Source organism: Panulirus ornatus, chromosome 23 (assembly GCF_036320965.1).
Source record: "Panulirus ornatus isolate Po-2019 chromosome 23, ASM3632096v1, whole genome shotgun sequence".
In the NCBI taxonomy this organism is placed as follows: domain Eukaryota; kingdom Metazoa; phylum Arthropoda; class Malacostraca; order Decapoda; family Palinuridae; genus Panulirus; species Panulirus ornatus.
In genome coordinates this window covers 17,043,007-17,066,618 of record NC_092246.1, presented here as the reverse complement: position 1 = coordinate 17,066,618, position 23,612 = coordinate 17,043,007, and the positions used below count along the sequence as shown (strand labels likewise).

The 23,612-nt window shown below is 39.4% G+C and overlaps 2 protein-coding genes across 4 annotated transcripts in view; both read left to right on the top strand.

Annotated features, from left to right (window-relative positions):
- The window catches only part of LOC139756824 (solute carrier family 22 member 7-like), an 87,155-nt gene extending 81,192 nt beyond the window's left edge, over positions 1-5,963 (top strand). The window contains exon 12 of one of the 2 annotated variants that reach the window (XM_071676645.1): positions 308-5,963. In XM_071676645.1, the coding sequence (XP_071532746.1) occupies positions 308-1,264 (957 nt within the window). In that variant the 3' untranslated portion in view covers positions 1,265-5,963. The remainder of the gene's footprint in view (positions 1-307) is intronic. The other variant, XM_071676646.1, reaches the window with a different exon arrangement.
- Positions 5,964-19,474: 13,511 nt separating this feature from the next.
- Positions 19,475-23,612, top strand: part of LOC139756822 (carboxypeptidase D-like) — a 151,081-nt gene continuing 146,943 nt past the window's right edge. The window contains exons 1-2 of one of the 2 annotated variants that reach the window (XR_011714449.1): positions 19,475-19,991; positions 23,148-23,377. Coding sequence is in view for 1 of the 2 variants with exons in the window: in XM_071676643.1 (XP_071532744.1) it covers positions 19,509-19,991; positions 23,148-23,377 (713 nt within the window). In the remaining variant the exon portion in view is untranslated. The remainder of the gene's footprint in view (positions 19,992-23,147; positions 23,378-23,612) is intronic. The other variant, XM_071676643.1, reaches the window with a different exon arrangement.

Here is a 23,612-nt window from a genome sequence, read left to right as displayed (position 1 = left end):
TGTCTTAGATCAGCATGCAGGTCCTAGGTCACTGTGCACATGTTTTAGGTCAATATGCATGTCTTAGATCACTGCATATGTCCTATTTAAGACCACATGTTCAAGATCAGTGTTTTTTCTAGGTCACAGTGAAGTTTTTTTGCTGTAGCTATTATATTCTACTACATAACTGGTAATATGATGGAAGAATTCAGCCCTTATTTGTGCCACAAATGTTATTCATATAGTTCTTAGGATATGAATCCTTGCTAGTTCTTTTGATGGAAGGGGCATAGCAGACTATTCAAACTGTATTGTCTGGTCATAGGTGGAGTACTCCTGGTGGGCTGTTAATGTAACCTTCGGCTGTGCCGGCATCCTGGGTAGTCTACTGGTACCCCTTCTGCCTGAGACGAATAAGAGGCCCCTGCCAGAAACCCTGCAGGACGTGGAGGACAGGAGCAAGCACGTCCACACAAGTGGGAAGGGGGGGCGCCGCTCACTGCAGGATGTGGTGGGTGGCCACACAAACCTGACCCCTCTGCTGGAGGCTGCTTCTAGTGACCACCAGACGCCTGAGTCCCCACATCACCACAATCACTATCAACACCTTCACCAACACCATGTGTCGGAGTCTCCACCACCACCAGAAGCTCACTCATCATGCCAGGTGTTACCTTCAACACACATAGTGTCATCAACAACAACAGTAACACACTTAGTGACATCGCCAACAACATCTACAACAACAAGAACATATGTAGTACCATCATTAACTGCAGTAACATACATAGTACCATCATCAACAACAACAACAACATGTGTTGTACCATCATCAGCAACAAACAAAGTACCATCATTAACAACAACACATGTAGTTCTGTCATCAACGACAGCTGTGGCAACACCATCATCAACACATGCTGCCATCAATAACAACAACAACAACAACAACAACGAGAACAATATACGCGGTACTGTTATTTGCAATGACACACCATGTACCATCATCAACAATGACGATGTATGTAATAATGTCATCAACAACAATGACGTATGTGGTAACGTCATCAGCAACGATGATGTATGTGGTAACATTATCAACAGTGATGACATATATGGTAATGTCAACAATGATGATGTATGTAGTAACTTTATCGACAACAACAACAGCACCAACAACAGTGCTTGCAGCACTGTTGTCGACAGCAATACGTGCAGCAATGTCATCAACAACAATGACACATGTGCCAGCATAAACGTCAACAACAATGACACATCTTAGCCCTTCAACAAAGAAACATATCGTACTACCATTAACATAGAAACAGGTCATACTATCACCAACAAAGAAACAGGTAGTACTATCACCAACAAAGGAACAAGTTGTACTATTGCTGAGAAAGAAACAGTTAGCACTGTCATCAACAAAGAAACAGGTCGGATGATCACCAAAAAAGAAACAGGTCATGCTTCCTCCAACAGCAAAACTTTTTTCTATATTGGCTGAGACAGTAAGAAACACATCTTTAGTTTTATCACCATCCACAGACAAAGAACATCAATTTAACTGTATCAACTGATATTACAAAATGTCATACCTTACCTCGCTTTCAAAGAAAATTCATGTATCAATTACTTACCAGACTGCTGTGTGTAGGAACAATCATTGAACTGAAACTTCCAATACTTAACTGGTGCTTTAATTAACTCTAAAATGTTAATTGGAAGAAGTGGTATAGTATGTTTAACTAGCCCTTCCACCAAGGACTCCATTAAATCATCGAGGAACTTTGGTGAATGATGGTACAGTATCAAAACTGATGACCTTTTAGCTTTTTTTTTTACTAGATTAATGTTGTTTTTAATATGGGAACAAGATATTGTGCCAATTAATGGCATAAAAAGAATACTTTGCCAAACCACTTGATGAAGCTGTGGGATATAGTCTGATTTTTTTGCGAATAGCCCATGTGATTTTAATGCTATGGAAATTGCTAGGGCATCCTGCAATCTGGATGAAAAAAATATATTTATGTATATCTATCTAAAGATGACATCATTATGTGTACAGCAATTCTTTACAGTGTTTTGTCTAATAGTGTACCACCTAGTCATCTAGCTCACTTTAAAAGTGCTCTTATTGCTTTGGAAAAGGACTGGGACACGCACATCACTAAAGATGATAAGTTGAATGCTGTAAGTGATTTTGAATAAGGATAAATATTTTGATATGATAAATAGTTTAGTTTACTGAGAAAGTGTTATTCCAGATTTCTAAGTTCGTGGGTGTGTTGTTTACCTATCTGTGCAAAAGAAGAGGGAATTTTACACTCATAGGACCCCGCTTCGTAAATTCCAGTGTACATATTTTTTATTTTCCGTGTACTTGTATCTACTTTGCTTGATTTCTTCCATCAGTCCATTATTCTGTTGCTGAGATGATGTTACCACACTTTCCTCTGTGTACTTCTCTTTCTTGACTTCCAGTTGTGCCTTCTTGTTCTGGACTTTCTTCTTACTAAATTTAAAGAACAGTTATGTGTTAAGGGTGTCATGGCTCCTTTGGAATCCATATGTGGTTATCCTCTTCTTTCTTCATGCTCTTTATATACTTCAGCTTCCAGTGTATTCCCTACCCCTCATTAGCGAGGTAGCGCAAGGAAACAGATGAAAGAATGCCCCCCCCCCCCTTCCCCACACATACACATGCATATACATATACGTCCACACACACACACATATACATACCTATACATTTGAATGTATAGCTGTCATGTATAATGCACTGAAACCACAACTCCCTTTCCACATCCAGGCCCTCTCAAAACTTTCCATGGTTTACCCCATACGCTTCACATGTCCTGGGTCAATCCATTGACAGCACATCGACCCCACTATACCACATCGTTCCAATTCACTCTATTCCTTGCACGCCTTTCACCCTCCTGCATGTTCTGACCCTAATCGCTCAAAATCTTTTTCCCTCCATCCTTCCACTTCCAGTTTGGTCTCCCACTTCTCCTTGTTCCCTCCACCTGTGACACATATATCCTCTTGGTCAATCTTTCCTCACTCATTCTCTCCATGTGACCAAACCATTTCAAAACACCCTCTTCTGCTCTCTCAACCACACTCTTTTTATTACCACATATCTCTCTTACCCTTTCATTACTTACTCGATCATACTACCTCACACCACATATTGTCCTCAAGCATCTCATCTCCAATACATCCACCCTCCTCCGCACAACTCTATCTATAGCTCACGCCTCGCAACCATATAACATTGTTGGAACCACTATTCCTTCAAACATACCCATTTTTGCTTTTCCAAGATAATGTTCTCGCCTTCCACACATTTTTCAAAGCTCCCAGAACTTTCGCCCCCTCCCCCACCCTGTGACTCACTTCCACTTCCATGGTTCCATCTGCTGCCAAATCCACTCCCAGATATCTAAAACACTTCACTTCCTTCAATTTTCCTCCATTCAGACTTAGCTCCCAATTGACTTGTCTCTGAACCCTACTGTACCTAATAACCTTGCTCTTATTCACATTTACACTCACCTGTCTTCTTCCACACACACTACCAAACTCGGTCACAAGCTTCTGCAGTTTTTCACCCAAATCAGCCACAAGCGCTGTATCATAAGTGAACAACAACTGACTCACTTCCAAAGCCCTCTCATCCACAACAGACTGCATACTTGCCCCTCTCCCCAAAACTCTTGCATTCACATCCCTGACAACCCCATCCATAAACAAATTAAACATCCATGGAGACATCATGCACCCCTGCCACAAACCGACATTCACTGAGAACCAATCACTTTCCTTTCTTCCTACTCGTACACATGCCTTACATCCTCGATAAAAACTCTTCGCTGCTTCTAGGAACCTACCTACCACACCATATATTCTTAATACCTTCCACAGAGCATCTTTATCAACTCTATTATATGCCTTCTCCAGATCCATAAATGCTACATACAAATCCATTTGTTTTTTCTAAGTATTTCTCACATACATTCTTCAAAGCAAACACCTGATCCACACATCTTCTACCACTTCTGATTCTGAAACTACACTGCTCTTCCCCAATCTGATGTTCTGTACACGCCTTCACCCTCTCAATCAATACCCTCCCATATAATTTCCCAGGAATACTCAACAAACTTATACCTCTGTAATTTGAGCACTCGCCTTTATCCCCTTTGCCTTTGTACAATGGTACCATGCATGCATTCTGCCAATCCTCTGGCACCTCACCATGAGCCATACATATATTAAATATCCTTACCAACCAGTCAACAACATAGTCACCCCCTTTTCTAATAAATTCCACTGTGTGAAAGAAGAAAGCTGAGAGCAAATGTGAATAAGAGCAAGGTTATTAGGTACAGTAGGGTTGAGGGTCAAGTCAATTGGGAGGTAAGTTTGAATGGAGAAAAACTGGAGGAAGTGAAGTGTTTTAGATATCTGGGAGTGGATTTGGCAGTGGATGGAACCATGGAAGCGGAAGTGAATCATAGGGTGGGGGGAGGGGGCGAAAATTCTGGGAGCGTTGAAGAATGTGTGGAAGTCGAGAACATTATCTCGGAAGCAAAAATGGGTATGTTTGAAGGAATAGTGGTTCCAACAATGTTATATGGTTGCAAGGTGTGGGCTATGGATAGAGTTGTTCGCAGGAGGGTGGAAGTGCTGGAAATGAGATGTTTGAGGACAATATGTGGTGTGAGGTGGTTTGATCGAGTAAGTAATATTAGGGTAAGAGAGATCTATGGTAATAAAAAGAGTGTGGTTTAGAGAACAGAAGAGGGTGTTTTGAAATGGTTTGGTCACATTGAGAGAATGAGTGAGGAAAGATTGACCAAGAGGATATATATGTCAGAGGTGGAGGGAACGAGGAGAAGTGGGAAACCAAATTGGAGGTGGAAAGATGGAGTGAAAAAGATTTTAAGTGATCGGGGCCTGAACATGCAGGAGGGTGAAAGGCTTGCAAGGAATAGAGTGAATTGGAATGATGTGGTATACCGGGGTCAACGTGCTGTCAATGGATTGAACCAGGGCATGTGAAGAGTCTGGGGTAAACCATGGAAAGTTCTGTGGGGCCTGGGTGTGGAAAGGGAGCTGTGATTTCAGTGCATTATTACATGACAGCTAGAGACTGAGTGTGAACGAATGTGGCCTTTGTTGTCTTTTCCTAGCGCTACCCCGCACACATGAGGGGAAGGGGGATGGTATTCCATACATATTTTTTTTTTTTTTTTTTTTTTTTTTTTTGCCGCTGTCTCCCGCGTTTGCGAGGTAGCGCAAGGAAACAGACGAAAGAAATGGCCCAACCCACCCCCATACACATGTATATACATACGTCCACACACGCAAATATACATACCTACACAGCTTTCCATGGTTTAACCCAGACGCTTCACATGCCTTGATTCAATCCACTGACAGCTCGTCAACCCCGGTATACCACATCGCTCCAATTCACTCTATTCCTTGCCCTCCTTTCACCCTCCTGCATGTTCAGGCCCCGATCACACAAAATCTTTTTCACTCCATCTTTCCACCTCCAATTTGGTCTCCCTCTTCTCCTCGTTCCCTCCACCTCCGACACATATATCCTCTTGGTCAATCTTTCCTCACTCATTCTCTCCATGTGCCCGAACCATTTCAAAACACCATCTTCTGCTCTCTCAACCACGCTCTTTTTATTTCCACACATCTCTCTTAAATCTTACGTTACTTACTCGATCAAACCACCTCACACCACACATTGTCCTCAAACATCTCATTTCCAGCACATCCATCCTCCTGCGCACAACTCTATCCATAGCCCAAGCCTCGCAACCATACAACATTGTTGGAACCACTATTCCTTCAAACATACCCTTTTTTGCTTTCCGAGATAATGTTCTCGACTTCCACACATTCTTCAAGGCTCCCAGAATTTTCGCCCCCTCCCCTACCTATGATCCACTTCCGCTTCCATGGTTCCATCCGCTGCCAGATCCACTCCCAGATATCTAAAACACTTCACTTCCTCCAGTTTTTCTCCATTCAAACTCACCTCCCAATTGACTTGACCCTCAACCCTACTGTACCTAATAACCTTGCTCTTATTCACATTTACTCTTAACTTTCTTCTTTCACACACTTCACCAAACTCAGTCACCAGCTTCTGCAGTTTCTCACATGAATCAGCCACCAGCGCTGTATCATCAGCGAACAACAACTGACTCACTTCCCAAGCTCTCTCATCCCCAACAGACTTCATACTTGCCCCTCTTTCCAAAACTCATGCATTCACCTCCCTAACCACCCCATCCATAAACAAATTAAACAACCATGGAGACATCACACACCCCTGCCGCAAACCTACATTCACTGAGAACCAATCACTTTCCTCTCTTCCTACACGTACACATGCCTTACATCCTCGATAAAAACTTTTCACTGCTTCTAACAACTTGCCTCCCACACCATATATTCTTAATACCTTCCACAGAGCATCTCTATCAACTCTATCATATATATATATATATATATTTATATATATATATATATATATATATATATATATATATATATATATATATATATATATATATATATATATTTTATATATATATATATATATATATATATATATATATATATATATATATATATATATATATATATATATATATATGCTCTTGGTGCCAAAATCTAACAGAAACAGCAATTTGAGTATGACAGGCTAGTCAGAGGTGAAAACGGATTCATACAGTTGATGATGTCTGAGAGATGCTGGTTTCAGCAGGTCCCTAGCTTCCTCGATGATTACAGTTGTAATAGATCATCTCATGATCACATTTATAGTATACCACTGTATGATCACATATGTGTTATATGATCACAGTCATAGCCCATCATCAAATGATACAAGTTGTGTAGAATAATAACATTTGTAGCATATGATCATAATCACAGTTGTAGCATATCATAGGATCACAATTATAGTATATCAACACATGATCATATTTGTAGTATATATTCATATGATCACGGTTGTAGTTTATCAGCATAAGATCACAGTTATAGTACATCATCATAGGATCATACTTCTGGTATATCACATCATCACTTGCAGTATATTAACATATGATCACAGTTGTAGCATATCGTCAATGATCACAGGTGTAGCATATTATCATAAGATCACAGCTTTAGTATGTCATCATAGGATCACACTTACAGTGTTTCATATAATCACCGTTGTAGTATATCATATGATCAAAGTTGTAATATATCAACTTCCGATTACAGTTGAAGTATATCAGTATGATCACAGTTGAAGTATAACATTCTGTGATCACAGACGGACTATATGGTCACAGTTGTATTATTTCGATACGATTACAGTTGTAGTATAATACATGATCACAGAGGAGCCATATGGTCACAGTTGAAATATATCAGCATACAATCGCAGTTGTAGTATAAATCACAGTTTTAGTATATCTCCATATGATCACAGTTGTAGTATATCAACGTGTGATCACTTATGGGATACCAACATATGATTACATTTGCAGTATATAAAGAATATGATTACGTGTGGTTTTAAGATATAATCACACATAGTACATCAACACAGGAACACAGTTGTAGTATATCTACATATGACCACGTTTGCAGGTTATCATCATAATCATGATCACATTTGTGGTATACTAACAGGTGATCACTGTTATGGTGTATTATTAATCTTACTTGTCTCTATGGGCAAAAGACGAATGTTTGTGGGTTTTCATCAGTTTGTTGAGTAAACAACTGATTATGTAAACATCCTGTATTATGTTTTACTGTTGTCTTTTATGTAAATTTATATATATATATATATATATATATATATATATATATATATATATATATATATATATATATATATATATATATAAGAATGAAACACGATAAGTCAAGTGCACTTTCGTATACTACATCTTCCTGGGAGACCATAGGAAGATGTAATACACGAAAGTTTTATTTTTCCAAGTGGTTATCGGCAAAATCCTAATCACTCCATTATTTTAATTATATATATATATACATATATATATATATATATATATATATATATATATATATATATATATATATATATATAAGTTAGTTATCATTAACTAGAATAAAGCATAAAGGTAATCTCGTTTCAAATTGCCCTTTCTTTGAAAGCATTCGTTTATTATTTATTCTTCCTAACAGTGTGTGTGTATACATGGAGTCACCACAAGAAAGAAATATTCATAATAAACAGTTTGTGCTAAGAGTATGTTAGAACCATGGCCTAGAAGAACCCAAGCGTCAACCTAGCATGGTGAGATGGACCTTGTTGATCTTGTGAGACAGGCGATGTTGGATGTGATGTGATGGCGTGAGATGAACCTCTCAGTAGATGTCAGACAGTCCTAGGTGGGCATCAGGCGGTCTTAAATATTTCAACTTAAGAGATTTGACAAGCCAGATCGCCACCCTCACCCACGGGACCTTTTAAGAATGGCTAATATGCCCCATGTATATCTTAAAGAAAAGTTACACAAACGTTCAAACTACATTTTAATAAGGGGAATAAAAAGTACTAAAAGTTCGGGGAAACTACACTAGGATAATATTGGTGATATTGGCAATGTCAGATATTGTGAACCACCTAACGTTTCACAGAAGTTATCTTTTATCAAATCCTCTTGAATCACCGATGGCAAAACCTATCAAAATGGAGCGACTCCTCCATATCTTTGGTTAAGGCCCCAATGCCCACTGGTACAAAGGAGGATGTTAGAAAATATCGAAAAACCATACGACAGCAACTGTAATTGCCTTTGAATAATGGTTATCGAACAGCAGAACGAATGTTGCATTGATCAATCAAAGGTTATTGCCCATTAAAAGATTCCCACGATGAAAAATTATGATTGTTATACTAAATGAAAGAGTCCACGGTAATCAAGAGGGTGATACGGATTTGTGACGGAAGAAATGGATCAAGGATTAAAAGATGCGGTACAAGTGTGATGGAATTTTTCAACACAGGTAATGCAGGCTGTCATTTTGAGGTTCTAAAGAATTAAAAGAGTTCAACTCTGAAAATAGTATTTTGGTAACCCTCAGCATGTTCTTGGGAGACTTAAACGATCTTGCAGATGAGAATGTGTGTACCAAAGAACACTTAAAATCTTCAAAGTAGATGAAGACATACTGCATTTCCCTTGATGCTTTGACTCTGAACTGAATGGATGTACGAGGAATTAGCTGGATTCTATTGTAACTAAATATATAGGACAGTTAGAATATATTGTGGAAAGAGTCTTGCGAGAAAAAAAAGCGATCGGAAATAGGAATGAAAGAAGTTAGAATATAAAACGTATGATGAAGTATGCTAAGGTCTAAGATCTCATGCATACGAAAAGAATAGGTGTAAAAATATTATTCTAAATTAGAACTAGGATGTTTAATTTGTTTATGGATGGGGTTGTTAGGGAGGTGAATGCAAGAGTCTTGGAAAGAGGGGCAAGTATGAAGTCTGTTGGGGATGAGAGAGCTTGGGAAGTGAGTCAGTTGTTGTTCGCTGATGATACAGCGCTGGTGGCGGATTCATGTGAGAAACTGCAGAAGCTGGTGACGGAGTTTGATAAAGTGTGTGGAAGAAGAAAGTTAAGAGTAAATGTGAATAAGAGCAAGGTTATTAGGTACAGTAGGGTTGAGGGTCAAGTCAATTGGGAGGTGAGTTTGAATGGAGAAAAACTGGAGGAAGTGAAGTGTTTTAGATACCTGGGAGTGGATCTGTCAGCGGATGGAACCATGGAAGCGGAAGTGGATCATAGGGTGGGGGAGGGGGCGAAAATTTTGGGAGCCTTGAAAAATGTGTGGAAGTCGAGAACATTGTCCCGGAAAGCAAAAATGGGTATGTTTGAAGGAATAGTGGTTCCAACAATGTTGTATGGTTGCGAGGCGTGGGCTATGGATAGAGTTGTGCGCAGGAGGATGGATGTGCTGGAAATGAGATGTTTGAGGACAATGTGTGGTGTGAGGTGGTTTGATCGAGTAAGTAACGTAAGGGTAAGAGAGATGTGTGGAAATAAAAAGAGCGTGGTTGAGAGAGCAGAGGAGGGTGTTTTGAAATGGTTTGGGCACATGGAGAGAATGAGTGAGGAAAGATTGACCAAGAGGATATATGTGTCGGAGGTGGAGGGAACGAGGAGAAGAGGGAGACCAAATTGGAGGTGGAAAGATGGAGTGAAAAGGATTTTGTGTGATCGGGGCCTGAACATGCAGGAGGGTGAAAGGAGGGCAAGGAATAGAGTGAATTGGAGCGATGTGGTATACAGGGGTTGACGTGCTGTCAGTGGATTGAATCAAGGCATGTGAAGCGTCCGGGGTAAACCATGGAAAGCTGTGTATGTATGTATATTTGCGTGTGTGGACGTGTGTATGTACATGTGTATGGGGGGGTTGGGCCATTTCTTTCGTCTGTTTCCTTGCGCTACCTCGCAAACGCGGGAGACAGCGACAAAGTATAAAAAAAAAAAAAAAAACTAGGATTAAAAATTGTTGGTAATACAGAAAAAAAATCATGAATATTTGGGTTAGGATTAAGAGGGTACACTTGTTACACCAATAATGTAACATATGTCTAATAATATGACCAGTAATGCAATCTAATGAAAGGGATCACTAAACTTTCAAGTCTGTTTTACTGCGGGCACCGTATTGTAATGTTTCCCTTTCTCTTAGAAATTTTACTCTTATTTTATACCAGTTACCAGGGGAGGACAGACAGGCCTGGGGGAGACGTATCCCTCTATTTTTATCATGCCCGACTTATTCATTCCTTTAATATGATTCTATGGTTTGCAGTAGTTGTATAATCTTTCACACAAAAACTAGTCCTGGATTTCTGCTGATTTGGCAACACCACTCCCAGCGAGTGTTGCCACTTTATTATCTTAACCACATGACAATAATGCGATCCACACGACAACCCTGAACACTTGCAATTTAATACGTGAGAACTGGTGGCCTGTTAATGGCTATCTCCGACTCTCCACGTTCCCGGAAGTGCACAGCCACCATTATTTTTTTCACATGGACTCATATACCTGCCTACCATATAAGGATACGTTCCCGGACTTGAATAGACGATCAGCAATTGTTGCTTCATTGCCACCTGCTATATCTATCTCTCGTGAGAAAAGTTTCTCATCAGGCGAAAATGCCACTTACGAATATCACTTGTCTGTAGTTTAGTTCACATTGTAGATAAATGGTATTACCTTTAACGTTATATTTCTGACTGTTAACCCTGGCGATAGGGGATTAAGAATACTTCCCACGTATTCCCTGCGTGTCGTAGAGGCGACTAAAAGGGGAGGGAGCGGGGGGCTGGAAATCCTCCCCTCTCGTTTTTTTTTTTTAATTTTCCAAAAGAAGGAACAGAGTGGGGCCAGGTGAGGATATTCCAAAAAAGGCCCAGTCCTCTGTTCTTCACGCTACCTCGCTAACGCGGGAAATGGCGAATAGTTTAAAAGAAAAAGAAACCTTTAACGTAACTGTTCTCTTCCATTCAGGATACCGACATATGTTAGATTACCCTCCTTTGTGATCATATATATATATATATATATATATATATATATATATATATATATATATATATATATATATATATATATTCCTCTGAGTCCACTGGGAAAATGAAACACGAAAAGTTCCCAAGTGCACTTTCGTGTACTAATCACATCATCAGGGGAGACACAAGAGAGAAATATAACAGTCAGTTGATATATATCGAAGAGACGAAGCTAGGACGCTATTTGGTAAACATATGATTGTCCAAAACATATCTGATGATGTGATTATTACACGAAAGTGCACTTGGGAACTTTTCGTGTTTCATTTTCCCAGTGGACTCAGAGGAATATCTTGATCACGCGCAAAATTGTGATCCTTTCCAATATATATATATATATATATATATATATATATATATATATATATATATATATATATATATATATATATATATATATATATATGGTGATTGGGAATACCTGGTTTAAAAAGCGAGATATACATAAGTATACGTATGTAAGTAGGAGAGATGGCCAGAGAGCATTATTGGATTACGTGTTAATTGACAGGCGCGCGAAAGAGAGACTTTTGGATGTTAATGTGCTGAGAGGTGCAACTGGAGGGATGTCTGATCATTATCTTGTGTAGGCTAAGGTGAAGATTTGTATGGGTTTTCAGAAAAGAAGAGTGAATGTTAGGGTGAAGAGGGTGGTGAGAGTAAGTGAGCTTGGGAAGGAGACTTGTGTGAGGAAGTACCAGGAGAGACTGAGTACAGAATGGAAAAAGGTGAGAACAATGGAAGTAAGGGGAGTGGGGGAGGAATGGGATGTATTTAGGGAATCAGTGATGGATTGTGCAAAAGATGCTTGTGGCATGAGAAGAGTGGGAGGTGGGTTGATTAGAAAGGGTAGTGAGTGGTGGGATGAAGAAGTAAGATTATTAGTGAAAGAGAAGAGGCATTTGGACATTTTTTGCAGGGAAAAAATGCACTTGAGTGGGAGATGTATAAAAGAAAAAGACAGGAGGTCAAGAGAAAGGTGCAAGAGGTGAAAAAGAGGGCAAATGAGAGTTGGGGTGAGAGAGTATCATTAAATTTTAGGGAGAATAAAAAGATGTCCTGGAAGGAGGTAAATAAAGTGCGTAAGACAAGGGAGCAAATGGGAACTTCAGTGAAGGGTGCAAATGAGGAGGTGATAACAAGTAGTGATGTGAGAAAGAGATGGAGTGAGTATTTTGAAGGTTTGTTGAATGTGGTTGATGATAGAGTGGCAGATATAGGGTGTTTTGGTCGAGGTGGTGTGCAAAGTGAGAGGGTTAGGGAAAATGATTTGGTAAACAGAGAAGAGGTAGTAAAAGCTTTGCGGAAGATGAAAGCCGGCAAGGCAGCAGGTTTGGATGGTATTGCAGTGGAATTTATTAAAAAAGGGGGTGACTGTATTATTGACTGGTTGGTAAGGTTATTTAATGTATGTATGACTCATGGTGAGGTGCCTGAGGATTGGCGAAATGCGTGCATAGTGCCATTGTACAAAGGCAAAGGGGATAAGAGTGAGTGCTCAAATTACAGAGGTATAAGTTTGTTGAGTATTCCTGGTAAATTATATGGGAGGGTATTGATTGAGAGGGTGAAGGCATGTACCGAGCATCAGATTGGGGAAGAGCACTGTGGTTTCAGAAGTGGTAGAGGATGTGTGGATCAGGTGTTTGCTTTGAAGAATGTATGTGAGAAATACTTAGAAAAGCAAATGGATTTGTATGTAGCATTTATGGATCTGGAGAAGGCATATGATAGAGTTGATAGAGATGCTCTGTGGAAAGTATTAAGAATATATGGTGTGGGAGGCAAGTTGTTAGAAGCAGTGAAAAGTTTTTATCGAGGATGTAAGGCATGTGTACGTGTAGGACGAGAGGAAAGTAATTGGTTCTCAGTGAATGTAGGATTTCGGCAGGGGTGCGTGATGTCTCCATGGTTGTTTAATTTGTTTATGGATGGGGTTGTTAGGGAGGTGAATGCAAGAGTTTTGGAAAGAGGGGCAAGTATGAAGTCTGTTGTAGATGAGAGAGCTTGGGAAGTGAGTCAGTTGTTGTTCGCTGATGATACAGCGCTGGTGGCTGATTCATGTGAGAAACTGCAGAAGCTGGTGACTGAGTTTGGTAAAGTGTCTGAAAGAAGAAAGTTAAGAGTAAATGTGAATAAGAGCAAGGTTATTAGGTACAGTAGGGTTGAGGGTCAAGTCAATCGGGAGGTAAGTTTGAATGGAGAAAAACTGGAGGAAGTAAAATGTTTTAGATATCTGGGAGTGGATCTGGCAGCGGATGGAACCATGGAAGCGGAAGTGAATCATAGGGTGGGGGAGGGGGCGAAAATCCTGGGAGCATTGAAGAATGTGTGGAAGTCGAGAACATTATCTCGGAAAGCAAAAATGGGTATGTTTGTAGGAATAGTGGTTCCAACAATGTTGTATGGTTGCGAGGCGTGGGCTATGGATAGAGTTGTGCGCAGGAGGGTGGATGTGCTGAAAATGAGATGTTTGAGGACAATGTGTGGTGTGAGGTGGTTTGATCGAGTAAGTAACGTAAGGGTAAGAGAGATGTGTGGAAATAAAAAGAGCGTGGTTGAGAGAGCAGAAGATGGTGTTTTGAAATGGTTTGGGCACATGGAGAGAATGAGTGAGGAAAGATTGACCAAGAGGATATATGTGTCGGAGGTGGAGGGAACGAGAAGTGGGATATCAAATTGGAGGTGGAAAGATGGAGTGAAAAAGATTTTGTGTGATCGGGGCCTGAACATGCAGGAGGGTGAAAGGAGGGCAAGGAATAGAGTGAATTGGATCGATGTGATATACCGGGGTTGACGTGCTGTCGGTGGATTGAATCAGGGCATGTGAAGCGTCTGCGGTAAACCATGGAAAGCTGTGTAGGTATGTATATTTGCGTGTGTGGACGTATGTATATACATGTGTATGGGGGTGGGTTGGGCCATTTCTTTCGTCTGTTTCCTTGCGCTACCTCGCAAACGCGGGAGACAGCGACAAAGCCAAATATATATATATATATATATATATATATATATATATATATATATATATATATATATATATATATATGTATATATATATTTTTTTTTTTTTTTTTTTTTTTTGCTTTGTCGCTGTCTCCCGCGTTTGCGAGGTAGCGCAAGGAAACAGACGAAAGAAATGGCCCAACCCACCCCCATACACATGCCTTGATTCAATCCACTGACAGCACGTCAACCCCGGTATACCACATCGATCCAATTCACTCTATCCTTTGCCCTCCTTTCACCCTCCTGCATGTTCAGGCCCCGATCACACAAAATCTTTTTCACTCCATCTTTCCACCTCCAATTTGGTCTCCCTCTTCTCTTCGTTCCCTCCACCTCCGACACATATATCCTCTTGGTCAATCTTTCCTCACTCATTCTCTCCATGTGACCAAACCATTTCAAAACACCCTCTTCTGCTCTCTCAACCACGCTCTTTTTATTTCCACACATCTCTCTTACCCTTACGTTACTTACTCGATCAAACCACCTCACACCACACATTGTCCTCAAACATCTCATTTCCAGCACATCCATCCTCCTGCGCACAACTCTATCCATAGTCCACGCCTCGCAACCATACAACATTGTTGGAACCACTATTCCTTCAAACATACCCATTTTTGCTTTCCGAGATAATGTTCTCGACTTCCACTCATTCTTCAAGGCTCCCAGAATTTTCGCCCCCTCCCCCACCCTATGATCCACTTCCGCTTCCATGGTTCCATCCGCTGCCAGATCCACTCCCAGATATCTAAAACACTTCACTTCCTCCAGTTTTTCTCCATTCAAACTCACCTCCCAATTGAATTGACCCTCAACCCTACTGTACCTAATAACCTTGCTCTTATTCACATTTACTCTTAACTTTCTTCTTTCAGACACTTTACCAAACTCAGTCACCAGCTTCTGCAGTTTCTCACATGAATCAGCCACCAGCGCTGTATCATCAGCGAACAACAACTGACTCACTATACAAGCTCTCTCATCCCCAACAGACTTCATACTTGCCCCTCTTTCCAAAACTCTTGCATTCACCTCCCTAACAACCCCATCCATAAACAAATTAAACAACCATGGAGACATCATACACCCCTGCCGCAAACCTACAAATATATATATATATATATATATATATATATATATATATATATATATATATATATATATATATATATATATATATATATATATATATATATATATATATATATATATATATATTTGGCTTTCTCGCTGTCGAGGTAACGCAAGGAAACAGACGAAAGAAATGGCCCAACCCACCCCCATACACATGTATATACGTACGTCCACACACGCAAATATACATACCTACATAGCTTTCCATGATTTACCGCAGACGCTTCACATGCCCTGATTCAATCCACTGACAGCACGTCAACCCCGGTATACCACATCGATCCAATTCACTCTATTCCTTGCCCTCCTTTCACCCTCCTGCATGTTCAGGCCCCGATCACACAAAATCTTTTTCACTCCATCTTTCCACCTCCAATTTGGTATCCCACTTCTCCTCGTTCCCTCCACCTCCGACACATATATCCTCTTGGTCAATCTTTCCTCACTCATTCTCTCCATGTGCCCAAACCATTTCAAAACACCATCTTCTGCTCTCTCAACCACGCTCTTTTTATTTCCACACATCTCTCTTACCCTTACGTTACTTACTCGATCAAACCACCTCACACCACACATTGTCCTCAAACATCTCATTTCCAGCACATCCATCCTCCTGCGCACAACTCTACCCATAGCCCACGCCTCGCAAACATACAACATTGTTGGAACCACTATTCCTTCAAACATACCCATTTTTGCTTTCTGAGATAATGTTCTCGACTTCAACACATTCTTCAATGCTCCCAGGATATTCGCCCCCTCCCCCACCCTATGATTCACTTCAGCTTCCATGGTTCCATCCGCTGCCAGATCCACTCCCAGATATCTAAAACACTTTACTTCCTCCAATTTTTCTCCATTCAAACTTTCCTCCCAATTGACTTGACCCTCAATCCTACTGTACCTAATAACCTTGCTCTTATTCACATATACTCTTAAATTTCTTCTTTCAGTCACCAGCTTCTGCAGTTTCTCATATGAATTGGCCACCAGCGCTGTATCATCAGCGAACAACAACTGACTCACTTCCCAAGCTCTCTCATCCACAACAGGCTGCATACTTGCCCCTCTTTCCAAAACTCTTGCATTCACCTCCCTAACAACCCCATCCATAAACAAATTAAACAACCATGGAGACATCACACACCCCAAGCCGCAAACCTACATTCACTGAGAACCAATCACTTTCTTCTCTTCCTACACGTGCACATGCCTTACATCCTCGATAAAAACTTTTCACTGCTACTAACAACTTGCCTCCCACACCATATATTCTTGGTACCTTCCACAGAGCATCTCTGTCAACTCTATCATATGCCTTCTCCAGATCCATAAATGCTACATACAAACCCATTTGCTTTTCTAAGTATTTCTCACATACATTCTTCAAAGCAAACACCTGATCCACACATCCTCTACCACTTCTGAAACCACACTGCTCTTCCCCAATCTGATGCTCTGTACATGCCTTCACCCTCTCAATCAATACCCTCCCATATAATTTACCAGGAATACTCAACAAACTTATACCTCTGTAATTTGAGCACTCACTCTTATCCCCTTTGCCTTTGTACAATGGCTCATTCCGCCAATCCTCAGGCACCTCACCATGAGTCATACATACATTAAATAACCTTACCAACCAGTCAGCAATACAGTCACCCCCTTTTTTAATAAATTCCACTGCAATACCATCCAAACCTGCTGCCTTGCCGGCTTTCATCTTCCGCAACGCTTTTACTACCTCTTCTCTGTTTACCGAATCATTTTCCCTAACCCTCTCACTTTGCACACCATCTCGACCAAAACACCCTATACCTGCTACTCTATCATCAAACACATTCAACAAACCTTCAAAATACTCACTCCATCTCCTCGCATCACCAGTACTTGTTACCTCCCCATTTGCACCCTTCACTGAAGTTCCCATTTGCTCCCTTGTCTTACGCACTTTATTACCTCCTTCCAAAACATCTTTTTTTTCTTCCTAAAATTTAATGATACTCTCTCACCCCAACTCTCATTTGCCCTCTTTTTCACCTCTTGCACCTTTCTCTTGACCTCCTGCCTCTTTCTTTTATACATCTCCCACTCATTTGCATTTTTTCCCTGCAAAAATCGTCCAAATGCCTCTCTCTTCTCTTTCACTAATAATCTTACTTCGTCATCCCACCACTCACTGCCCTTTCTAATCAACCCACCTCCCACGCTTCACAGGAAGGGAATTTTACACTCATGTGGCCCCGTCTTTACCCTATGTGTGTATACACCCTAGTCTGTGTGTGTGTGTGTAAAGATTCAAGACTCAAAGACTATGAAGCCTGACATGTCATTTCTGGCACAGATGTGGGGTCTCGGGTGTGCCATACCTGGTACAGGTCAGGTGCGCGTAATTGTATCATAAAAAGACTCTTTTGTTTGGATGAGTGTTGTGCCGGACGTGTGGAAATCAACTGTGGTGACACCCAGTGATTCATGTCTTTCAGCTTCAGCGACACTGAATGTTACGATAATGTAACCCAAACTTCGTACAGTGTTTAGTATACTCCAGTTCTTACTTATTTGTACAAACAAAAGACTATTATCTGTAGAGTCATACGAGACCTCAATCCTCAACAAGGTGGAAAGAGCAACATAGTAACTTATATGCTCTCAATAAGTACTTAAGCGTATTATTGCAACTAGATACAGTTTGAAATGTATAATTGAAGTCAATGTTTAAAATGTGAACAGGAGCACAGGGACTGGGGACGAACAGATTAATAGGCAAGCCAAACAAAGACCAATTTTATATCTTTACAGAACCGCATGATAGAAGAGCTTGATATATAGGGGGACAATACCACTGTATTGTAAACTTAATAGGAAAATCAGTGATACCGAAACAGGTAGTTTTAACGATAACGGCAATGGTAAATTTGATAAAGGATAATGGTGGTGATGAAAGTAGTGCTGATAATACTGACGAAGTTACGAGCAACACTAGCGTAAATGAATGCAAGTGTATCACCATCGTCATCATTACACTAATGATAATATAATAATAATGATAATGATAATTATAATAATGTAATGATGATATAAGTGAGAGTTGTCACCCTATCGCCTCCTTGCTTGGATGGGCCCAACTACGCCAGTGTTCATTGAAATCAAGTGTAGTTAAAGATGTGGTTAATACATCCTCACAATGAGAAAACTAATATATTTATTATAATAACCTTCCATCAATGTGTACAGGAATTCAGACAAAGTGACATATGACGTGTAATGTTACAAACCCTGAGTCACACCAGGACCCTTCCTGACAATAAGAATTGCTTATCACCTTCATGGAATATATAATCATACTTCAAAAGATATTAAAGATCAGCTTTGGGATATTCAGTCAGTGGTTTTTATTTTATAATCTACATGAATGCCACTTATCTATAGTGAAAATAGTTAAATATTTAGCTAATTAGTAACTGCAGATCAGACATACCAATCACCATATGACCATGGAAGTAAATGCATATTTCTGTGGGCAGATTCGTCCTTTCTGTGTACAAAAGAATATGAAATTGATCAAATTAAAACAATATTGTTTGTTCACCTAACTATCTTCAAGGTATATGAAAAATATCACAGACGGGTGTAGGGTTGGTATTCCCATCTGAAGAAAAGTTTGACGTAAGTCGCCCAGCGACCTGTTGTCATTGAAGTCAACATGGGTGATGTAGTGCTGTGGCAGACCCTGCTCGTTTCTTTAAGTTTTGTCACACTTATCAGTGGTAATTCCACCTTATCCAGTAGCCATGTTAAAGAGGACGTTAATGCGACGTTTCTGGATAACTTAGACACGTCTAAATACCACCATTACGAAGATATAGTGACGCTGGCCAAGTCCTTGAAAGAACAGCACCCACACTTGGTGGATTTTTATAGCATAGGCCAGTCTGTCCAAAGCAGGGATCTGCTTGTGATCAAAATAAGTGAGAATGTGCAGGAACGTGGCCATATGGAACCGATGTTCAAGTATGTGGCCAATATGCACGGGGACGAGACCGTGGGTCGTGAGTTAATGGTGTACCTGACTCATTACTTGATCAACAGTTATGTTAACAACGACCCTAGGGTGGTCAGACTCCTGAACAACACCGAGATACATCTCATGCCCTCCATGAATCCAGATGGATTTGAGATGGCCAAGGTGAGAGAGAAGACTGAGATTTGTTGAGAAGGTTGAGTGGTAATGGTTTAAAACAAAAGAAATAATTTAAAAAATCATGTGTGTCATTATGTCCTGTTAGGTCTTCATAGCTTTTAGCCTTGGGTATTGAGTGATTCTGCTTTGCATCTTTAGTGTTTAAAACCAGAATAAGTGGCTGTGTTTGACTTAGAGCCTTCCCATATATTTTATGGTAAAAGTGCTCCCTGCTTTTGATATTCATTGGCTTTGGTGTGCAGTGATATTGTGATGTTTAGAAAGTAAGTTGAAGAGCATGATTTGGAGTATTTTATTGGTTAAATTCATAAATGTGAATAGTAGTATAGTGTATGTATATTGGGATATGTAGGGTTAATTGATTCAGAATTAAGTAATACCCATGGAATGAAACAACAGAATTTGTGAAGACCTCACTGAACTCCCCAAGCAGTTGAGATATATCTTAACCCTTCAGCCATTTCACCTGGGTTACCTATCCTCTTGTATGTTGGTAATTGATATTTTTTTTTCACAGTTCCGGGGCTGAGTTGTAGGTTGGGATATGAATGTGACTGGGAGGTATTACAAAGTTTATGTAGACGTTCATGAAGTAGCCTTTTGGTTGGAAACATATCAAATTCTGTCATGAATATTATCGATTGACAAACTTTATAGTCCTCTTGTTTAATATGGTTTCAAACTAGTAAGTTTTGATGTCTCATTCTCTTCAGAATGAGGGAGGTTGGAGGTTCCTAACCTTGTAAGATCCATAGAGATATTAGTGTGCTGCAGCATCCAGAGATAAATAGAATTTCATTTTTTTAAACTTCCTTCTTTTGGGATTTTCTTCATTATCATATAGTAGAAATATTTAGTAAGAGACAAATATTATGGATTTTGTATCGCATGGGGCAATTAACTTTTTAAAGAATGCTTAAGAAAAGGTTTTATTGAAAATAGATTTCTTTTGTATATAGATATTTAGTACACAAGACCTTTTGACATAGGCTTTTGAACCCTTGTAAACTTGGTGAAAACAGTATCTCACCACTTTTTGTGTGAATCAGTATGACATAACAGATGAAGAATTCCGAGAAATGCCCATTGGTCTGTTTCACATGAGAGGTCCTCTCATGATGTAATGTTTCAAGTGCTGGTGACATTTCCTGTCATTTGCCATAATGAATGTTATATAGTCGTATTTAGTTGGAAATAAACATAAAGAGAAGTTATCATAATTGTTAGGAAATTTTACTGACAGTTATGTTTAGTTATCATACTGAGACAACGTGAGTTATGTTGATCATTTCAAAATTCATGAGACCCATCCAAGAAGGTACTTATTTTTACTAGAAAGCTTAACCAGGTTAAAACTTTGTATTCAGTGCCTGATGCAAGTTTGGGCTGTAGCCAATTACCTATTCATGAGTTGCATTCACAAGATATAGACACATGCATGGATGCTCACCTATACTTAATTGGGAAAACAACATGCTCCTCTGCTTTGTAGCGTGGGAGTAAATATCGTAAATGACTTACAAGAATGAGACCCTGTTGGTGACATTGGTGCTCTCAGGTCACTCACTTTTTTTGTGCTGCACAGCACTGAATACATGCAGCTTTCCACTTTCTTTTCCATTGTGAAATTGAAACACTTACAAGAAAATCAAAGAAAAGAATGAATGAAAATGTAATGAGCTAAAGCAGTTAAATACCACCAGCATCACTCAGGACTCTTCATCACCTTCCTCTTCTTACTCATGACTCAAGGTGGTTACATACTACATTTATAACAAAAATGTTTTATTTTACATGATATGTATGAATTTTGTATCCAGATATGTAAGACAGGAGTATAAATACTGGGTCCTAAGAGACTTGGAATTCAATCCATTATAGTATGTTCAACTGGGTTTTGCACAGATTAAATTTTTAAGGCCTTGTGTCTGCTTGTATCCCAATTGGAGGTTGAGGGAAGGGTTTACTTGCCCTTTGAATTAAAAAGGCTGAAAATTATTGAGCCCAAATGGCATAAGAGGCACTACATTGCTCTTAACTTCATTACTTGATTTAGGTTATCTAGGCACAGTGAGCCTTCAGCCTCTATCTTTAAGAACTTAGATATGTATGTTAACACTTTCATTGACTTTTCTGATATGTGGCCATAGTTAGGAAGAGAAGGAAATGGAATACAGGATAAAATTTTAGTTTCCTTAAAGAATGATAATTTAGTTTTTGTATTTGGTTGTTTTGTGTGAATTTTGAAATCAGTATTGAACTATATTAGGGAAACTTTATCATATTTTCCTGGAAATCAGATGAATTACATTAGAATCTCAATTAAGTATAAGTGATTTAGGGTTAACTGATGCTTATATTTTGGAATTGTATTGCAAATTGTCTCTAAAATTTTTTCTAAGAGAAACTCATCATAGCAAGCCTGAAGTGAAACTGCATGTAGGTATCATACTGTTAGCAAGGAGACCCTGGTGAAATGGGGGATAAATTACTACCCACATATCTCCCGCATCTCACAGGTGATTAAAAAGGGCAGGAGCTGGAAATCATCCCTTTTCGTATGATTACTTTCTTTACACTGAAAGTTGAAGTAACAGCTGAACAAGAATTTTCCCTTTCATGTTCAGTAATTTGTTTCAAACATTACTATATTCCAACAGGAAAAGGCAAAGGTATATAAAAGAAATTATGGTTAATTTTAGATATATTGATTTAACAAAATGTCTTAGATTGAATTTTGCTGAAACTCAGCGTATGTTTAATTGGAACTGTAGTAAAGTATGGTATCTTGTTTCTTGTTGAGCCAGTTTGATTTAAGGTTTACCACCCCAAATAGATTGAGCCAGAACAACTGCTGTAGCATGCGACCTGACTCCTGATACTAAAGACTTGGATAGCAAGTTTGAAGTTTGCTCTTTGAGGAAACTTGCTCAATTTTGTACGAGATGGAAAAAAATTATTCTTTCATTGCATGTTAATTCTAGGTTTGTGCTTTCAAGGGCGACCAAAGCCAACTCATCTGTTACAAAGTGATAGGTTAACATGAATTATGTTGGAATTGATTGTGCACAGATTTAGTCCTCTGTCTCTGAAGTTGTAGACCATATCCAAAATGAATGTTAACTATGTCTCTTATTTCAGGAAGGAAACTGTAATGGTTTTGGAAGATCAGGTCGAGAAAATGCAAATGGTGTTGATTTGAATCGTAACTTCCCTTCTCAATGGAAGCTTTTGTCTGAAAAAGAAATTTATAGTAATCGTGAACCAGAAACTTTAGCTGTTATGTCTTGGATTGTAAACAACCCTTTTGTGTTGTCTGGCAATCTCCATGGAGGGTCTGTGGTTGCTAGTTATCCATTTGATGATACTAGGTGAGTAATCAGATTGTTTTTGCATGATTATGTTTTATAAAACTTTTCATGCTTTGATAAGCCACCTGATTCAAAAAGTATGTAGCTATGATAGTTTTACAGCATTAGTGTATGATGGTATGCATAGCATTGTTGACTTGGTTTGGCAGACTTTAAGATTTGAACAAATGATGATTTCATTAATCATTCATGAAAGTGAAAGGTAAAGTTATATGCTGTAAAATCCATCATCATA